This window comes from Chiloscyllium plagiosum, unplaced genomic scaffold, assembly GCF_037043375.1.
Source record: "Chiloscyllium plagiosum isolate Xiang-an unplaced genomic scaffold, Cpla_swu_hap1 HiC_scaffold_23, whole genome shotgun sequence".
Taxonomy (NCBI): Eukaryota; Metazoa; Chordata; class Chondrichthyes; order Orectolobiformes; family Hemiscylliidae; genus Chiloscyllium; species Chiloscyllium plagiosum.
The window spans coordinates 53,047,144-53,068,978 of NW_028270161.1; the positions used below are offsets into that span (position 1 = coordinate 53,047,144).

At 41.7% G+C, this 21,835-nt stretch overlaps 1 protein-coding gene across 2 annotated transcripts; it reads right to left on the bottom strand.

Annotated features, from left to right (window-relative positions):
- Positions 1-1,554: 1,554 nt before the first annotated feature.
- Positions 1,555-21,626, bottom strand: ldhba (lactate dehydrogenase Ba). Of its 2 annotated transcripts, none has more exons than XM_043713443.2 (8): positions 21,376-21,626; positions 14,439-14,576; positions 13,151-13,268; positions 11,987-12,160; positions 8,924-9,097; positions 7,287-7,404; positions 5,174-5,297; positions 1,555-1,897 (listed from the first exon to the last, which is right to left on the bottom strand). In XM_043713443.2, exons 1-8 carry the CDS (start codon positions 21,484-21,486, stop codon positions 1,730-1,732), a joined length of 1,125 nt encoding a protein of 374 aa, XP_043569378.1. In that variant the 5' UTR covers positions 21,487-21,626; the 3' UTR covers positions 1,555-1,729. The 2 variants fall into 2 exon arrangements, with proteins under 2 accessions (XP_043569378.1, XP_043569379.1); XM_043713444.2 differs by lacking the exon at positions 21,376-21,626 and adding an exon at positions 19,798-19,943.
- Between the last annotated feature and the right edge of the window lie 209 nt (positions 21,627-21,835).

The following is a 21,835-nucleotide window of genomic DNA, read 5'->3' on the forward strand; positions in this document are numbered from 1 at the left end:
GGGGGGGGCGGTAAGTGATTTCTAAAAGTTAGGATAATAAATTTAAGGACAGGTCGAATCCAGGTGTTCTAAACTATGAGGGATTACAATAGTGATAAAGAGGCACATCGCAGTGCATGGGAGGGTTGGTGCCAGAAAACACAGATCGGAGATAACTGGCTGGACTCTCAAACAGAATGAGTTGCGATCTGGTATGGACTATTTAAATTAAGCTGCACTAATTTAAGACTGAAACGAGGAGGAATTACTCCCCTCAGAGGGTTGTCTTCTCTTTGGAACTCCTTGTCCCAGAGGGCTGTGATAGCAATGTATATTTAAGGCTGAGATAGATAGATTCTTGATCGGGGAATGAGGATTATGGGGAAAGGGCAGGAAAGTGGACAAGAGAAGTGTTACCAGATCAGCCATAGCTTGGGGGCCAAACAGACTACACCTATTTGTTATGATCTTAGCTTAAAGGATCAAAAAAATGCATTCACTTTAATTTTCCAGAACAAAATTGGAGATACTTGAAAAGAATCCTGTCAGGCTATGTGAAAACATAAGGGAATATGACTGGTTTGTTTACAAAGGGCATAGACACAATCAGTAAAACAGCCAGCCTCTATTCTGTATAATTCAATGAGTTAGGTTAATTTGAACACAGCTACAGACAGCTGGTTTTAGGAAGCATTTCTTCATGACAAATCTATGATTTGTACCTGGACCTGATTGCTAGCTGGGGTGAGGTAGCAATGTTTGAGTTAGACATGTACAACATGAAAACAGACCCTTTGGTCTAACTAATCCATGCTGATCAGATATTCTAAATTAATCGAGTCTCATTTGCCAGCATTTAGCCCATGTCCCTTTGAACCCTTCTTATTCATATACCCATTCAGATGCCTTTTAAACGCTGTAATTGTACCAGTCTCCACTACTTCCTCTGGTAGCTCATTCCACACAAACATCACGATCTGCGTGAAAAATTTCTTCTTTGGTCCCTTTTAAATCGTTCCCATCTCACTCGAAACCTATGCCCTCTAGTTCTGGAATCCCCCAACCCAGGGAAAAGACCTTGTCTTATCCATTTACCTTATCAATGCTCCTTACGATTTTATAAACCTCTAAGGTCATCCCTCAGCCTCTGATGCTCCAGGGGAAACAGCCCCAGCCGATTCAGCCTTCTTCCTATAGCTCAAATTCTCCAATCCCAGCAACATCCTTGTAAATCTTTTCTGAACTCTTTCAAGTTTCCCAACATCCTTCCTCCAGGAGAGAGACCAGAATTGCATACAATATTCCATAAGTGGCCTAACCAATGTCCTGAACAGCCAGAACATGACCTCCCAACTCCTATACTCAACGCTCTGTCCAGTAAAAGAAAGTATACCAAACATCATCTTCACTAGTCCTTTCACTGATGATTAGACATTGTGACTAGGTAAGTTTTGTGAAATGAAGGATTCGATCACTCTCATGCATGATGAATTGGAACCTTCATGTACCAGTAGAAGCAGAACTTGTTACAAGTACATCAATATTTTTTCAACTGCTTCAAAAAACAAATCGGTGTATTTACATGTTCTACTTTATTTTTTAAAGCGGTAACCATGTAATTTGGGTCAGTTAAAATTTGAGAATACATCCATTACAAATCATGGATAAGAGTTTACAGAGATACTCTAATCTTGCTGTAATTGGTTTCTTTGCAACTTCGGAGAAAGCAGCACTGCAGTCAGCCTCAAAATTACAGATCCTTCAGTTCCCTCTGAATCTTCCACAACGTCTCAGCACTCTTTCTCAGCTGGGCCACCTCATCATCTTTCAGAGTTTGATTGATGACATCAGTTAGTCCATCTGCACTCAGTACACATGGCAGGCTCAGGAAGACTTCATTCTCTATGCCATACATACCCTGGGGTTAAAGACACAGTGCACAATCATAAGTCAGTTTCCATATGCACTAACTCCATTAAAATATGTATTAATTTTACCAACTAAAGATGGAGCAGTGCGACAGTCACAGCACCAGGGTCCCAGGTTCGATTCCATCCTCGGGTGACTGTGTGGAGTTTGCACAATCTCTCTGTGTCTGTGAGGGTTTCCTTCAGGTGCTCCAGTTTCCTCCCACAGTCCAAAGATGTGCAGGTCAGGTGAATTGGCCATGCTAAATTACCCATAGTGTTAGTTGCATTAGTCAGAGGGAAAAGGGTCTGGGTAGGTTACTCTTCGGAGGATCGGTGTGGACTGGTTGGGCCGAAGGGCCTGTTTCCACACTGTAGGGAATCTAATCTAGTCTAATCAAAATCTCTTTAAAGAGAAAAATCCTGAGCCGAAATGATGAACAAAATCATGAACCCTTTCAAAAGGAACTTAACCCAACCTTCATAGAATCAAACACCACAGAAACAGACCCTTTGGTCCAACCCGTCCATGCTGAGCATAATCCCAAACTAAACTAGTTCTACCCGCCTGCTCTTGGCCTATATCCCTCCAAACCTTTCCTATTAATGTCCTTTCCAAGTATCTTTAAACACTAACTGTACCCACATCCAGCACTTCCTCAAGAAGTTCATGCCACATACAAACCATCCTCTGAAGTAAATTTGGCCCTCATGTCTTTTTTTAAATCCTCTCACCTCAACAATGTGCCCCCTAGCCTTGAAGTCCCCCATGCTAGGGAAAAGACACCTACCATTAACTCTACCTATATCCCTCATAATTTTAAGTACTTCTGCAAGATCATGAATAAAGCTACAAAGTATATTAAGGAACTCAAAAGCAATTTCTTTGAAGTTGCTGTCACTATCAGAGATACACAGCACAGAGGGATGGGTATCTGTGCAGCAAATACTTAAAAAGAAAATGAGAGCCCTCGTGTAATGTGTGAAGGACCTGGTGAATGAAACTGCAGGCAATGATACAGAGCTCTGTTTGCAGGTATGTTCAGAGTCTGCACTCTTAATTTTAATCAAGAATACCAAACAACTGCAAAACCTTCGGGTTGAAGGTTGAAATATTGGACAACATAAGCCTATTGTTCACCTTACTGATTTTACAGAATGTGGCAGCTCACATTTATTGACATTATTTAGTTACTGCAATATATACTTGAGTGATAGTCAATCTCATGTAAAAGTCCACCCCCTATTTATGGTCAAATACCGTGGAATTTTCCATACATCCCATGTAAAAGTCACCCCTAGTTCTTCACAGGTAACGGATCAAAGGTTATGAGTCAATGAGCTAGTCGTCACCTCCCACTCCAGCTTTCCAGTCTGCCACACTGCTCCCAGTCTTCAAAATTACCGTAATCTGTTTCTTTACTCCTTTATTCAGGAGATCAACTAGATTCCCTTCAGAATGAAAACAAGTCCTTCAGCCCAACAAGTACACACCGACCCTCTGAAAAGTAACCTACCCAGATCCATTCTCCTACCCTATATCTACCCATGACGAATGCACCCAACACTGCGGACAATTTAGAATGGACAATTTACCTGACCTACCTTTGGATTGTGGGACAAAACTGGAGCACCCGGAGGAAACCCACGCAGACACAGGGAGAATGTGCAAACTCCACATAGACAGTTGCCCGAGGCAATTGGGCTTCCGCTAAATGATACAGTATAAATTTTGATGGGCATGAATTTCAATCCCTCAAAAAGTAGTTTCCCTATAATAGTCAACCCTTTAAATTTAACCTTAAAAAGTAATTTTAAAATAATTCAACTATTACTCAAGTATTTACGTTGATCTGACATCAGTTAATAGCAAACGATATGGAAACCTGTAAAATGTGTACATTTAATAAAACTATTGGACAGGAGGAAAAATTCTTACCAAGGTTAATGAAATGTTAATGCAAGGAGGTTGGAATACAAAAGTATAGATGTTACATTGCAACTACAAGGTTTCGCCTGCTGTCTGAAATAACAGCACTTCTACGAAACCTTTTGTAAGCCAAAAATGGCATAAATCAAAGAAAGCAGTTGAACGGTATTTTCACATTTCGCCATTTCTCTTAAAAGTGAAAATCCTTTTTGGATTTCTTTCCGTTAGTGAAAACAGGTATTAATGTAGGTCTTTCGTAAAAGCCAAGTGGCGTAAAGTGAACTTTTGAAAAGTGGGGGACACTTGTACCTAAAACTGCGGTTAGACCTTAGAGTACTGCATTCGATTCCCTGAGTCACAGCTCAGGAAGAATGCATACGTGTTGGAACAGGGGCTGCACGGATTCAACAAAATTGGGGCTAAACAACGTAAATCACGAGGACAGGATGCATAGACTGGACTTATATTCATTTAAGTATAGAAGGTTCAGATGTAAGTAATTATCAAAGAACTGCATCCTCAAGTTAAAAGTTCTGTACGTGCACAATATCTCATATTTCCAGTAAAGCCCACATGGCAAGACTGAAAACAAATGTGGCATTTGTATGACCGGTCTCTGATGGAGGAGGAGAGGGAGAAGGGGGGGGACAGACAGACAGAGCGAGAGCGATCGGTTGATACTAATAATCCTCCTTTTCTGCATTCATTTGATTTGTAACTAACCCAGGAGACTTCTGACATCTAGCCCTTTAAATTTACTCTTGCTATCAGTTTACCAACATTGAAAAGTTCATGTTCACCAAGTTAAAATTGATTAAATGCAACACATAATTTATTGAGTTTAGTTGATTCAGCAGCTAACCACAGGATGGAAACAAAACAATCACAGAACTCCTATTGTGGGAAAGGAGGCGTGGATCAGGGAATCGTTTATGATTAGGAAGAAAACATTCACTGAAAGCTGCAATTGTTACAGGCTACAGCGGCAAAGGAACAGAACATGTTCTAGTTGCTGAAATGCAAACAGGAAGTGTTGGGAGAAAACATATTTGGAGAGAGAAAGTAACACCGAGCCCCATGTCCTCTTCTTCCCATTCTGAAGAGAAATCATGGAACTCAAATCATGAACTTGGTTTCTCTCTCCCCACAGATGTCGCCAAATCTGATGAATTTTCCAGCACTTTAATGTTTTTTTAAACCTCTAGCATCTTCAGTATTTTATTTTTATTTCAGTAGCCCAGCAGCTATTAGGTGCAGATGTTAGTGCTGAAATCCCAACATTAACTATTACGTATTTGTAAGAATCCCTAATTTGGAACAAACCAGAATATATCTTTAATACGGTAACATCTCATACCTTTACCATAGTGGATACTGGGTGAATCCGCTTCAGATTCTTCACAATGGATTCCGTCAGTTCAGCAACACTGAGGCCAATGGCCCAGTTAGTATATCCTTTCAGTTTAATCACTTCATAAGCACTAGCAAAACAAAACACACGGTATTATACATCAGGTTAACGCCACAACTTTAAGTGTGAAAAATGTTTAGCACAAAGTGCTCTTAACAAAAGAAACAAGAAAAATTGATGCTTTACAGCACCATTCTATATAAAACATTGCACACACTGTCTGTTTCGCTTGTCACGAAAGGTACTTCCCATTGAATATTTATCTATTGAAGCTAAACTTAGGACGACACAATTTCTGAAATTTGCCAATTTTAATTGTCACAGCATTCACACCAACTCTGTTGTTACCAGGGTCTTGTTAGACTATATTTGTAACATGATGCTCCAATTGGCAGTTTGCTGCACTGTCAGCATCTAATGAAGTGATCATACCAAGGTTAAAATCAAGCTTTTTAAGTATCATTTTCTTTCTATGTGAGTAGTAACAAGCTTAAAATGTGTAACTCCTGTTAATTTAGGCCCCTCACCCAGCCCCCAGCAACAGCTTTACCAATTTTACAAACTTGACAGTTGATTTTTGTAAGCAGATCGTTAACCAAAAGCCAAATTTTTCTCTGGGATTGTTATGTTCCTACCTCGTCTGCTGTATTGTGGGAAAATCAGGAGATGTGATGGTATAATAGTAATATCAGTGAACTAGGAATCCAAAAGGTCTAGGCAATTGCTGTGGGGACATGGATTCAAATCCCATCATGATGAATTCAATGAAATGGAAGCTAATGGTCACAATGTAATGAATGTCATAAATGTCCATCTAGTTCACCTTTAAGAGAAGGAAATCTGCTCCTCTTACCAGGCAGTACAGTGGAGTACTGTGTTCAGTTCTAGCTGTCCTGTTACAGGAATAATATTGTTAAACTGGAGAGGGTTCAGAAAAGATTTACCAAGATGCTGCTGGGAATGAAGGGTTTGAGTTACAAAAAGTAGACTGGAAAGACAGACCTTTTTCATTGGAGGTTGAGCAGTGACCTTATGAGGTTTATATAGATAAGGTGAATGACAAGAGTCTTTTCCCCAGGGTGGTGGAGTTTAAAACTAGGGGGCATATTGTTAAGGTGACAGGAGAAAGATTCACCCAGAGGTGGTTTGTGCGTGGAATGAATTACCAGAGGATGAAGTGGTGGATGCAGATTCAGTTATAACATTTAAAAGGCATTGAATAAGTTCATGAATAGGAAAGGTTTGAAAGGATATGGGCCAAGCGCAGGCAGGTGGGATTATTAGTTTGGGAACATAGTCAGCATTGTCTAGTTAGACTGCAGATCTGTTTCCACGCTGTTTGATTCTATGGCATGTCACTCCAGATTCTCAGCAATACGGTTGATTCTTAACTGTCCTCTGTTCAAGAGACTGTCAATAAATACTACCTTGCCAGCAACACGAAAACTTCATTGCTGGAATTAAAACAAGCATGAATCAAGGCTTAAAATTAGTGCTAGGGAAACTGAGGAAACACTTCTTCACATAAGTTAGCTGAAACCTGAAACCTTCTCCCTCAAGAACTATTGATTTTTGTTCGGCATGGATATCAAGAAATGTTCAATGTCTAGACCAGCCCAACTGTTGGAACTGAATTGAGGGGCTGAATGGCCTACTCCTGATCTTTCATTTTCCATAATACAATATAAACTATATTTCAAAAATACTTTAATGAGATGCGATGAGCTTGGGAGCACCTGAAGATCATAAAATAGTTGTTTTATAAATACGGAACTTCATCTGCAACAGTAATAAATCTGTTAATGTTATAAAGCACCTAATCATCTTTTAGCTGAACTATTATAGCCTACTCTTACTGCTTAAGAGAACAGATTACTAGTTGAGATGCATTTAAAACTTGGCACTTTAAACACTTTTACCTTCTCCATCTCTATTGTTTCCTGACTCATTTCTGGAAAAGCCTCATAATGGCTTTGATGAGAATCGAAACTCAGGCACTGACCTCTACATTTTAAACTTTGTCTAATGTTGATCATTGCATAAAGACTTTGTTGTATACCTATCCACCACCATTTTGTGGACGTCTTTCCAGTTCTCCTTGTCCTGAGCAGTTCCAATATCAGGGCTCAGCTGCTGCAGTCCAACTCCTGCCACATTGACACCACTCCAAACGGGAACTGGAAATGCAAAGGAGCAGAATGTGGACAGTTCTTATAATATTGCTATAAAGATCTATTGGCAAACTTAACTATTGGCGACTTAACTATAGCATCTGGCATATATTAAAAGTGTAATGATATAATATTCACGTCACATTCAACAGCACAACTTCATTTGATTTTAACACTATCACGTTGCCTCTAACTCGCTCTCCAAATATTTCTGATAATCAAGATGAAGATAGGGATTATTTCTTCATTGTTAATAACCTAAGCGCCAAGCCTTCTGCAAAACAAAATATTGAACGAAAAAAGTTTTCAATCTGACGGGTTAATTGAGTCTAGCTCCACAGATGCTCTCCAGACCAGAGTACTTCTACCATTATGATTTTATTTCAAATTTCCAGCATCTATAGTCTTCTGCTTTTGAAGAAATTAACTGTTAACAGCAATACCAAAAGCACTTATAACGTCCTTAAAAATTATGTTAAAATACATTAAAGCCACATATAATTTGACCGCTTGTGTTTCGTGGCGGGCAGGCAGAGCAGGGGAAAAGTGCATTTCATTGACTTTAACTGGTCCGAGTGTTTAAAAAACTCCCAGCTTTCACTCACATGCTTCTGGTCAATTCCCCAGTCAAAAGGGGCTAAAATGCAAGCAGAGGAACAGAGGAGTAAGGAGCAGGAATAGGCTATTCAGCCTGCTACCACCTAAGATCAGAGGTGATCTGGGCTCGGGTCTCAGATTCAATTTCCTGTTTGCCTCCCGTAATTCCCACATCCAAAAATATCTAACTAATTCAGCCTTGAATATATTTAAATGGCTCCACTAACTCTTCAGGGAAAGAAATCTATACTAAATGACTCTTGAAGAGAAAATACTCTCCTTATCTCTTATCCTTATAGAACGTCCCCAAGCTTTTGTCTCCCAATAAGAAGAAATGTCCTTCCGGTACCCACTCTATCCAGACCTCTCAAAGTCACCTCTCATGCTTCTAAACTCCAATAGGTATAAAGATAGCCTGTCCAACCTTCCTTCATCAGGTAAACCCTTCATCTCAGGAATGAGTCAAAGTGAACCCTGACTGAAGTCTACCAAAGCAATTATATCTCTTTTTCCAAATAACGAGTCCAAAATTGTACACCCCACTCCAGAAGTGGTCTCACCAACATCAAGTATTGGCAGCTGGGGGCTAGCAGTTGGTACTGAAAGGATGGCTTACTAGCAAACTAATAATGGGATAACAATGGAGGCAGGGTTGAGATTAAAAGCAGATCATCCGTAGTTGAATGGCAGAGCGGGCTCAGAAGGCAGAGTAGTTCACCTTTGTCCCTTGTTTGTTGTAGTATGGAAGTTTTCACAAGAGAGAAAGACTTGGGGAAGTCAAGAGTTGGGCAAACCCAACTGGAATGGGGTTAACCTGCTTGGTCTTCACTGATGATAAAAAGATGATAAAAAACTGACCTTATTTGATAGAAACTAGAAAGTATGAGATTTCTATGATGTATCACAAAACGTAACCATGTAGCCTTACCACTAGAATCTCCGTGTTCACCAAGCACCCAACCATGGCAACTGGATGGATGGAGTCCAAGTTTCTCAGCCATCAGGTAACGGAATCGAGCAGAATCCAAATTACACCCGCTGCCAATCACACGATTCTTTGGAAATCCACTCATCTTCCATGTCACGTACGTTAGAATATCAACTAGAACCCAGGAAAAATAACACATGAGCACTTCAAAATTCAAACTGATTCTAATTAGAGCAAACACAGCATTATGGCTTGATGCTCCAAAGGAATTTCATCACAAGTGGATATGATTATATATGCTGGCTGTTCTAACAGGCTATTCCCTTTTGCTAGAAAGAAAGATAGGCACTTATATAACTTCTCATCAGCACCAGATGTGGTGGTGCCTCATAGCCAAAGAAATGCTTTTGAAGTCAGGTTGCTGTTGTAATATTTATGGAGTAGAAACACAATTGGGGATATTGGTAGGAGGCAGAATTTCCAAATATTTCTTCTGATGTTCTCCCCCTGGGGAAGATTCAGGACCCATTCAGTCTTAAACCCTACGGTTAACAAAGTTTAATATTGTGGCTGCTGTGGTTGTGAATGTGTGGGTTGTAGCTTTTTAGAATTTCTCAGTTTGGAAAGGTGCCAGACATTTGGAGAACACAAATGTACAGCAGTATTCAAGGAATGAAGGAGGTAGAAAGCTAAAAACTATAGTCCAGTTAGTCCAACATTGGGAAAATGCTGGTATCCATTACTAACAAAGGCTAGTAGCAGTATATTTAGAAATCTGACAGAGGCAATATGGTTTTGTGAAACCATGTGCACCTTAACATGTGCATTGGAGTTTTTGCAGGGTTGAACAAACAGGGTCGATAAAGACAAAAATCAATGTCATATATTTAGATTTCCAAAGGCATTCGATAAAGTGTCTCATAAAAAGTTTATTGCACAAGAGCTGATGGTGTTGGGGTAGTACATTAGCATGGATAGTGTATCACTCAACTAGCAGGAAAGAGATTCAAGACAAATGGGTCATCTTCAACTTGGCAAACTAATGGAGTATCACAGGTTCCATTCTGGCAGCTCAACTATTTAAGACTTGTATTCATGACCTGAATGAAGGGACTGAGCATAATGTAACTGAATTCGCCGACATCACAAAAATAGGAAGCAGAGGCTTGTGAGGAGTAAACGGAGTCTGTAGAGGGATATAAAGCAGAAGGATTATAATGCAGGAAAGAGAAAGTTTATCCACTTAGCAGAATGTGCAGAAAAGCAGAATATTATTTAAATGGAAAGAGTTCGGAATACTACAAATAAAGGAATATGGGTGTCTCGTATACATAAGCAGTCAGCATTCAGATATAGCAAGTATTTTGTAAGGGAATGGAATATTGAACTTTATTGCAAAGAGACTGGGGCATAAAAGTAGAAAAATCTTGCTAAACTGTACTGGACATTGCACTCTAATTGTGCTCTCACCACAGCATACATTTCTTAAGGAAGGCTATACTAGTCTAGGAATGGAAGCAGCTCAGAGAATGTTCACTAGGATGACATCTGGGATGATAAGCTTGGCTTATGAGGAAAACTTGAACAAGGTGAACTCTCACTCACTGGAATTTAGAAGATTGATCTTATTGAAACATACAAGATTCTGAGGAACGTGACAGGGTATTTCACAAGAGAATATTTCGCTTGGTGGGGAAATCTAGAATTAAGGAGCATAGTTGAAAAATAAAGGAATCCCCCACTTACAATAAGGAGGATTCCTTAAAATGGTTAGATCTTTGGAACTCTCTTCCACAGAGAGCAGTGGAAGCTGGATCATTGAATAAGCTGAAGAGCTAAATGAGGAGACAGTGAAGACTGCAGATGCTGAAGAGTCAGAGTAGATAGAGTGCGGCGCTGGAAATGGCACAGAAGGTCAGGCAGCACCTGAGGAGCAGGAGAGTTGATGTTTCAGGCAGGATCTTTCATCAGGACCAGGCTCATGGGAAATATAAGTGTAGAGGGACTGGATGTCCACGGTGAAGATGAGGTGTTGGGGGCTGGGGAATCGAAAGACATGGAGGAAGTGGAAAGCATGGATGGTCTCTTGAACATATGTGGATAGTTCTGGAACAAGAGGATTCAGGACGGAGTTAAGATAAGCAGAGATGAGTTCAATGGAGCAGGAACAAGTGAACAGAGTTGGTCGATGGGGCAGTAAGGTTTGTGGATCTTGGGTAAATAGATAGATCCGGGTAGGAAAACTACGAGGTTGGAGGCTGTCGATGGGAGATCCCCTGAGTTCATGGGGGATTCAGGTTTAGAGGGACTGGATGTCCATTCACGGGGGATTTTTGGAGGTACTGGAGGGCCCTGCCCAAAACACTTGACTCTCCTGCTCCTCAGATGCTGCCTGATCTGCTGTGCTTTTTCCACATTTAAGGCTAAATGAGACAGATCATTCATTAACAAGGAATTCACACGGTTATTGTAGTGGGAAGGAGGGCAGGAATGTGAATTAAATACACAATCAGATTAGTCATGATCTAATTAAGTGGCATATTAATTATTAAAATTAATTTTACTAAATATTAAAAAACAAATCAAATGAATGATTCCTGTTCCTATTTCTCCCGGTTTTAAGTTGCCAATGCCAGCCTTGGCTCAGGAATACAATTGCCCTTTTAAGTGGAAGTTCAAATCCAACTGCACTTGGAGATCATAGAATGCTTACATTTCAGGACACAGAGGAAATGATGCAATATCTTGGGATGCCTTCTTCAGGTGATACACTACAGCAATGCCGTGTACCTCCCCCCACCCTTCCTCAAGTGAATGTAAAAGTTTCCACAGCACAATTCTGAAGAGCTGTGGAGCTGCTCCCAGTGCCCTCAATGATTAGATTAGCTGGCTACTCATTGCATTGCTGTTTATGGAATCTAGTGGCATACAAATTGACTGCTGCATTTTTCTCTGCACTGCAACCAAGACCGTGTGTTTTATTGGCTATGCAGCCCTTCACATGAAAGATTGTGTAGTTCCCAGACTTGGAAATAGATTTATCATTAAAAATTAAATATTTACCTGGATTGGATACCACAATGAGTGTGCAGTTGGGGCTGTACTTTACAATCTGAGGTATGATGAATTTAAAGATGTTGACATTTCTCTGGACCAGATTCAGTCGGCTCTCACCCTCTTGTTGACGGGCTCCAGCAGTAACAACCACGACTCGAGAATTAGCAGTTATTGCATAATCTAAACGAGTGGAAAATAAGACAGGTCAATTATAAAACCAGCAGGTAGAAAATAAAACAGTCTCTCACTCTATACACTTGACTTTCAAAACTTTTGTTTGCTATGTTGGAACTTAAGCAAACGAAACCAAATTTTGTAAGTGTTAAGTGGGACCTTGATCAGATTGGCCGAGGAGTGCCAGATGGAGTTTAATTTAGATAAATGTGAGGTATTGCATTTATGAAAGGCAAATCAGGACAGGACTGATATGGACTTAACAGCAGGATACTGGGGGTGTGTTGCCAAACAAAGAGTACTTGGGGTGCAGGTTCCTTGAGGACGGAATTGCAGGTTAACAGGATAGTGAAGGCAGCATTTGGTACACCTGCCTTCATTGGTCAGTACATTGAATATAGGAGTTGGGATGTCATATTGCAGCTGTACAGGACATTGGTTAGGCCACTTTTGCATTTAAGTCTGGTCTCCCTGCTATAGGAAAGATGTTGTGAAATTTGAAAGGATACAGAAAAGATTTACATGGATGTTGCCAGAACGGGAGGGTTTGAGCTATAGGGAGACATTGAATAGGCTGGGGCTTTTTTCCCCCCGGAGTACTGGAAACTGAGGGGACGACCTTATAGAGGCTTATAAAATCATGAGGGGCATGGTGGGGTGAACAGCCAACATCTTTTTCCCAGGGTAGGGGAGTCCAAAACGAGATGCTATAGGTTTAAGGTGAGAGGGAAAAGACTTAAATGGGACCTAAAGGGCAACCTTTTCATGCAGAGGATGGTACGCGTATGGAATGAGCTGTCAGAGGAAATGGTGGAGGCTGGTACAATTACAACATTTAAAAGGCTTTCGGATGACTATATGAATAGCAAGTGCTTACAGGAATATGGGCCAAATGCTGGATTAATTGAGACTAGATTAATTGAGAACATCTGGTTGGCATGGACGAGTTAGACCAAAGGGTCTGTTTTCGTGCCCTATGTTGAAAATCCAAGTTACCTTTATCAGCCAAAATCTTTGGAGTTTTGAGAAACAGGCTGCCATGAAGAAGATCCATCATTTCTCCCTTCAGTTTGTCTTCCAGAACATCAACCAAGGCCATCTCATCGGTCAGTTCCTGAGAAAGGAAGTGAGGTCTTGTTAAAATGGATGATTTTACATCCCAACTGCACTCAAAATAAACTTCTAAGTTGTGCAATGAGAAACAAAACGCAGTCTGAGATACTGCCAGTTTCTGAGAAAGTGAGGTTTTCCAGGAAGCTTTTACTTAAAAGGATCAATGTTACAGCAAAGTAAGTGCAAGTGAAATTATTGAAGGACCTATGTTCCCTGGAGAGACTAGAGGAGCTGGGCTTGTTCTCCTTACAGCAGAGAAGGGAATAAATTGAAGAATTGCTGCAGCACTAAATAGGTCATTCCATTGTATCAACCTCAGATCTCTAACGTAGCACCTAACTTTGTGCAGTTCTCCTGCTATAATCCTGCACACTGGTTATTTGAAAAGGAACATCCAACTCCTTTCCTGGATGCCTCAACTGAATCCTGAAGCTGGTTTTAATTATTAATGATTTGCAAGGTTCACAAGAAGCTGTTTGAATAGCATCCAGAGAATTAAATTTAAGATAACATGCTAAAAGAATCAGAGTGAAGATGAGATTTTTTTTTACTCAGTTCAATGTGTTCTGGCAAGCTCTGTTGTCAATTTGCAAGATTCCAGCCTTGGGTGACTCCACACAGATTCTCCCTGCCTGCGTGGGTTTCCTCCCACAATCCAAAGATGTGCAGGTTAGATGAATCGACCATGCTAAATTGATAAAACGTGTTCAGGGATGTGTAGGTTAGGTGCATTACTTAGGGGTAAATATAAAGTAATAGGTTCGGGAAAAGGGTCTGGGTGGGTTACTCTTCAGTGGGTCGGTTTGTTGGGCTGAAGGGCCTGTTTCTACACTTAAGAGATTCTTAAAAGAAATGCAAGGTCACGAGGAAAGAACAGGGTTGTGGCACTAAATAGAGAGGTATGTTAATGAACTGGTACACGCAGGATGAATTAAGTGGCCTCATCCTGTTTTGTATGACCTTACAACTTGGTATACTGAGACCTGAATTTTTACACCTGGAGGAAGTCTACTCAGCCTGATTATTATACATTTATAGGCATTAGTTTGCAGTTCCAAACTAGATGTTCTCGGATCAAATGCAGATGTCTGTCTTTGATCATTGCTGTGAAAATCATTGACTCTATAAAAGAAATTGTACAAGTCAAAGAGGCATGAGGAATCAAACTTACCCTTAAAAGAATGCTAACAGCACACGCCATCCCAACCTGACCCACACCTACAACGGTGACCTTATTTCTTGAGGCTTCAGATCCATCTCGAGAAACAGGCGTGATAAGTTTCTCCAGCACTGTCGCCATGTTGTCTTCCTAAGTTAAAAACAAGAGCTGTTTTTCTTGAAACTATGAAAATATAACACTCACAATCATGTTAATAAAGATACAGAAAGAACTGGGATGGAGAATTTGAGCTATAAAGGAAAGTTTACAAAATCACAAGCAGTAGATGGTAACCTGGAAGAACAAGCAACTCAATATCTCCTTTAATAAAAGCAAATTAACTTTCGAATCTAACTTACAAAGTGGCAGTTAGACTCGAAACGTCAGCTCTTTTCTCTCCTTACAGATGCTGCCAGACCTGCTGAGATTTTCCAGCATTTTTTCTTTTGGTTTCAATATCTCCTTTGCAGTTTATAAATCACTCGCTAGTTCTCCAATGGAGTACCGTGAAGGATTTCTGGGCATTACATCCCCAGGAAGATGAGAAGGCATGAGAGAAGGTAGAAAAGAGGTTTAATGCAATGTTACAGCAATGAGGAGTTTCAGTTATGAGGGAACACTTGCCTTAATTGGTCAGTGCATTGAGTATAGGAGTTGGGAGGTCATGTTCAGGCTGTATAGAATGTTGGTTAGGCCACTTTTGGAGTATTGCAATCAACTCTGGTCTGCCTGCTACAGGAAAGATGTTGTGAAACTTGGAAAAGTTCAGAAAAAAATTTACAAGGATGTTGCCAGCGTTGGAGGGTTTGAGCTATAGGGAGAGGTTCTTTTCCCTGTAGTGTTGGAGGCTGAGGGGTGACCTTATAGAGGTTTATAAAATCATGAGGGGGGCATGGATAGGATAAATAGACAAGGTCTTTTCCCTGGGGTGGGCAAGTCCAGATCTAGAGGGGATAGGTTTTGGGTGAGGGGGGGAAAGATATAAAAGGGACCTAAGGGGGAACTTTTTCCACACAAGGTGATGCTTGTATGGAACGAGCTGCCGGAGGAAGTGGTGGAGGCTGGTGCAATTGCAATATTTAAAACACATCTGGATGGGTATATGAATAGGAATGGTTTGGAAGGATATGGGCTAAATGCTGGCAAATGGGACTATTGGACCAAAGAGGTCTGTTTCTGTGCTGTACATATCTATGACTCTAACATGACCACATCCAACAGCAAGGAAAGATGTGGAGGGAAATGGGCCAGGAGCAGGCAGGTGGGACTAGTTTAGTTTGGGATTATGTTCAGCATGGACTGGTTGGAGTGAAGGTCTGTTTCCATGCTGCATGACTATGACGACACGATTAAGTCCTTAAAAGGGTTGACTAAAATGCCCTTGCTTTTAGCTTCCAAATCAAGCTGTTATTACACACCTCTGGAGTACACAGGACTGGAACCCAGATCTCCTGGTCTAAGGGCAGGGATATTACCCCTGCACTGCATTTGTTAGCTGTGCTAATAATCTCCCCCAGCTTTAGAAGAAAACACTTTTACTGAGACCAGAATAAACCACATGAATAGTTCCTCTGCAGGAAAATTGCCTGGAGCACAATAAATCATTACTGTACTAAAGGATGTTCGCAACAGAGCCTAAACCACGAATTAACAGGCCATTTCTACATCATTATAAAATAATGAAGTTTTTTTTTAAAAAACCAATTTTGCTCACCCAAAGGGATGTGTGGTGATTCCTTCCATTTCAGGCAGTGTCACCAAACATTCCCTCATAAAAGGAAAGATGTCACACAGTTAGGCCTCTACTTTACTACAGTGGCTACATTTTGAAAGTAGCTGTACAGTATTTTGGGGCACGAATGAGCTCATGAAAAGTTTTAGGAAAAGTGCAAGTCTTTATTTGTTTAACAGAAAATTGCATAAGTGTAATATTGAGGACTGGGGAAAAGTAACAAAATCTTTTAATGTTTTACTTTCTCCTCAAGACAGGGAGCACTGAAAACTGTACTAAGACGTGCTTTTGCACGCGTTTGTGAGAACAACGTGGGTTTATGCCATTTGCCAAATATTGCTGTGACTAGGCTACACCAGGGCTTCTGAAGCAGCAAGTAATGTGACCCCCAACCCAGCTCCCCTATGGGGTAACTAGGTAGAATTTTGGGGCGGCAATCTCCATTACAGTCAATGACTGAAGGTGGAGCTTGGACCGAGCACAGACAACCGAGAAGCTCGAATTCCTTTTCCTCCTAATAGAGGGGTGTGGCCTAACATGCAGATCTCAGAGGCCTGGTTACTGCTGCCTAAAGGCTGTGAAAAGATTGGTCTGTGTTTTTGAAATCCTGTTGTTTAAACACTTCCCATCAAATTCAAATACCCCCCCCCCCCAAACCCTGATGAACAATGCTCACATCCTAACGAGTTTTACCTCTGGTTATGTGAAGCCTGTGGCTTTAAAATGGGGCCACACTGGGGTAAAGTGTTTGAGAATCACTGGGCTGGGCTGATGTTGGAAAAGGTTGCCTGTTAATGCAGAAGCAACTTTTAAGAGTACATCTACCCCACCCCCGGCCTGTAAAATACTCGCTAGAATAGTATGTCTTGTTTGCCAAACCATCCGTGAGATAGGTGTGTGTATTGGTTTAGCAACAGAATTGACAATGTCCCAACTGTTTAAACACAGGATCCTCCTTAACAGTCTGCAGAGGAGTGATTCATATCCTATTGGTTTGACCCTGGAACTGAACACCCCAGTCCCCGCGGTGAACTGCTTCATTTTCCCTACAAATTTGTTTACCAAAGAACCTTTTCACAAGTGTGGACTTGTTTTCATTGTGCCCGGCACACTCATTTTGACAGAAACACTGGGTACTTGTTCATTTTTGGAATGGAAACTTAGCTCCATTCAAAATGACCTTGAAGGAAAGTCAGTCTCTCAGTACAAACCCACAACAAAAAACTGCAAACGGGTTAAAGACAATGACAACTTCTCGACGGCAGATGAGGTGTTGATTCACATGAATCTGAAGAATTATACAGGATTCAAAATATTAACTGTTTTGCTCTTGCCAGACACTTTCATTGGCACTTTCTATTTTCATTTCAGTTTTTTTTAAAAAGTATAATCCCTACAGTGTGGAAGCAGGCCATTTGACCCTTTGAGTTTACACAGACCCTCCCCTATCGCTGTAACCCTGCATTTCTCATGGCTAATCCACTTAGCCTACACTTCCCTGGACACTATGGGCGATTTAGCATGGCTAATCCATCTAACCTGCCCATCTTTGGACTATGGGAGGAAACTTGAGCATCTGGAAGAAACCCACACAGACACAGGTAGCATGTGCAAACTCCACAGAGACAGCTATCCAAGGCTGGAATTGCACCGGGGTCCCTGGCAACAGTGCTAACTACTAAACTTCTACGCCAAGCAGCCACAGCATTTTGCTTTTCTTCATGGGAGTGAAATCTGCCTCCCAATACCTGTTTATTACCTTCTTGACTGTTGAGTCCAATGTTCTGAACCCCTATCTTGGAGGGATTTGAACATAGGGATGAGACTTTTAAACTGCTGTCCAAAAAGCCTTGATTTTATGTTGGGTATCATCTTCACCTTCCAAATCACAGCTGCCCAGCCCTAATTCTAGATAGGTAAAAACAAGGACTGCAGATGCTGGAAAAGCACAGCAGGTCAGGCAGCATCCGAGGAGCAGGAAAATTGATGTTTTGGGCAAAAGCCCTTCATCAGGAATAGAGAAGGGCTTTTGCTCGAAACATCAATTTTCCTGCTCCTCGGACGCTGCCTGACCTGCTGTGCTTTTCCAGCACCACTCTAATCTAGACCCAAGTCTCAAATAGTCCTATTCTGTGCTCTTATTGTGGCACTAGGAATCAATTTTAAATGTCTCATCCTTGTGCTCAAATTTGCTCATATTCACCTTTCCCGATCTGTGCTCTATGGTCCAACAACCCGTTGATAATTCCACATTCTAAATGTGGCCTCTTCCACCATTCTTTGCTCCTTCAGCTAGCTAGGTCTTCAGGGCCCTAGGTCTCAAACTCTGGAATCCCTCTCCAAGGTAAACCTCACTGCCTCCCCCTTCCCTTTTAAAGATGCTCGTTTAAAATCCTACCCTTCAATTTCTTATATTTATTAAGGTGGGTCAATGCTATTTGTTTTTATTTATCTGATTATGCCGTAGTGTCTTGGGACTTTTACTGCACTAAAAACTAGGCGCTCTCCCAGTGAAAGTTGGGAGAGTATGAACATTTTGAAAACCAGGTCTCTGTCAAATGTCTGAATAAAACAGACTTCGGTGCCTAAATGCAGTTGAGAGTTCGTCTTTGCATTTTCCAAAACTTAGGTCAGAATCTTTGGACAATTTGGTGAAAACTGACGGGTCATCAGCAATTTGCTGGGTACGGTGTCGCCTTCATAAACGGTAATGAGGCTCAATGAAAGAGCAAACGGCCCATGTGTCCCGGACAAGGTGACATTCAGCGTTGTTTAATGTGTGACTTGTTATTAGTGGGCTGGCGGTCAGCCAGCATTTGCACCGCTACATTCCCCCATTAAACTTTCAATGGCCTAGCTAAAGCACCCTTGCTGTTGGAAACGCATTTTGAGAAATAAACGCAGCGCATTCCACATTTCTCGCACAAAGAAAACACAAAATGGCCTGCAGTGCAAGACGAAAAGAATGCATGATTCCGGTCAATGAAACTCACTGATGAGCAGGAATCAACGGGTTTTTTTAATGCGGAGTTCATTACTATTAAACTCGTTTTTAAAGACTACCTTAACAATTATTTCTAACTCATATTGCCTCTGCATTTTCCTCCCTCTCTTGATTTATTTCCAAGTAACAATCCGCCCATAACTGGAGTTTTTCCTTGTCGCTTACTCCAGGGTCGGGATTAATCGCTCGCAGTAGTTTAAAAGTAGGTGATAAACACACATTTCCAGCTCTGATCTCCAGCATCTGCAGACCTCACTTTCTCCTCAAAGGTGATAAACACAGCCAAGCACAGGAACCATCCATCTCGCCAACTCAACTTATTTGCACCACTGAGAACATGCCTGAATTTCTGGTTATTCTTCCCCAATCTCCTAAAAGCAGGCGTCTGACTCGGAAGTATCTCCGACACGCAAAGACTTGCAAGTGAAACCGTGCTGTTTTCTCCCCCCGAATAATGGAATACAAATGTTGCCACGTTACCAGAGTGGAGGAACTAACTTTATTACATCTAAATCGACAGGATCAAAGTTAACACAAACACCGAGGGATGGAATGTACACGTTCTAAAATCAAAACTATGTTTCTAACGAGTTAAAATGGCAAATTAGTTGCAATATTTGAGGAGAAACACATACCAGCAGTTTGCAATGTAACACCTCCTCCTTTCCAGTGCTCGCTCCCTCTCTCTCTGTCTGTCTATTGTTACTTGTTGCAAAGCAGCAACTTTTGGCAGCTCTGAGTTACATGTGACTGGCCGAGCACGTCACACACTGGAAAGGAAATAGGACTAAAACCTTCTGCAATGTCTTCATCCGACTCAGCTGGGACTGGTTATAGAAGAATACTCCTTTTAGCATCAATCGCCTCTGCCTTAATTCTTTTTTTTTAACCTGAAGTAAACTTTTATCATTATGTCGGCCCAGAGATTTTTATTTTAATTTGCTGAATACATGTACTTGAATTTTGTGACCACATCCTACCGGACGTGATCAGATTATTTCTGTGTTCACTCACACAAACCAGGCGCCTCTTCACTGCAATGTGCTTACATGTATAACTTTAGCGCGGCATATTTCAGGCCTAACAAAAACAGAAATTTCTGGAAGAGCTGAACAAGTATGACAGCATCTGTGGAGAGAAATTAGGGTCAAGTGACCCTTCCTCAGGACACCCACATCCATCAATCCCACCGCCCTGTGCCCGAACACTCTACCCATGCAGGTCCTAGGCCTCCTCCATCACTGCTTCCTTACCACCTGACACCTAAAGGAATAATACCTCATATTCTACCTTGGGACCCTCCAACCCCATGGCACCAATGTGGATTTCACCAGTTTCCTCATTTCCCCTCCCCCCCAGCTCAACACCATCTTCATGACCAGCCCCATCTGTTCATCTTCCTTCCCACCTATTCACTCCACCCTCCCATCCGACCTATCACCTTTCCCCCCCACCTCCATCCACCTATTGCACTCTCAGCTACCTTCCCCTCCAGCCCCACCCCGTCCCCATTTATCTCTCCACCCTCCCGCCGAGGCTCCCAGCCTCATTCCAGATGAAGGGCTTTTGCCCGAAATGTTGATATTCCTGCTCCTCGGATCCTCTCTGACCTGCTGTGCTTTTCCAGCACCACACTCTAATGTCAAGCATCTGCAGTATGCACTTTCGCTTTCCTCACAATAAGTAAATCGCAAAAGCATTAACTTAGGTGATACACCCTTAAGATAAGGACAATTCCTGAAATTCCTCCTCCCCTCCCTTACTGACTTCTAAAGCTCGTGATAAATGTAGGTTTTTACTTCCTCGATCCTCTGCCATCAATACAAAACACTGGGAAAGTTTGGTTTTCAAAATGCCTTGACCTCTAACATTGCCTCCAATTTCTTCCCTTCTGCTTTTGGATTAGCACATTCAGGATTGGTGCTCCTCGGTTTTTGAATCAAGGCACGATTACATTTTTCCTGGCACGATTTTCTCCTCTCTGGGTCGGTGACAATAATGGACAGCTGGAAAACTAAATTAGGCAAGGATCCAAAAGCCAGATGCTTGCAGCAGAGAACTCTCAGAGTTACATCCCCTTTTCATAGACAGTGAGATCAAATGCTCACCGCTAGGTGGTCAGAAACATCTCAGTCATTACACAATTCACCCGATCCACCTCCCCTTCCTGATTAACCTCTCCCCAGGCCAAGCACCAAAAGCTGAGTGGGTACCGTTAGGGTTGGTTCCTCGGTGTCAAGTCCAGGTGAGTTTGTATCTGTATCAGCCGTCTTCCTTCTCTTTACCCTGCTTGGAAATGCTTCAACTGCATCTTGTGCCTCCATGGTCAATGCTAAAGGTCTTCCTGCGACTCTCCAATGGCACAACTGGGCAACAGCAATGTATCAGTGTCAGGTTGTTTGTTATCAATCAGGCTTGGGCATCACTTGTTGGATGGACGGTAATGTCGGCGGACACAGCCAGCCAGGTGGCACTTGGGTTATAGCTGTTGCTTTCTTACAGGCAGGAAGCTTTCGGTTTAGAGATTGTGGTTTACTGCAGAGGGAGGAACAGGAAGCTCGTGGCTTTGGCAACCAGTGAAGAGCATGTGTAGAAGTCCTAAAGGGGATGGACATGTTGCCGTACGGCATGGTGCTGCGTCAACGTCAGAGCTGCAGCATGTGCCAGCAGTTT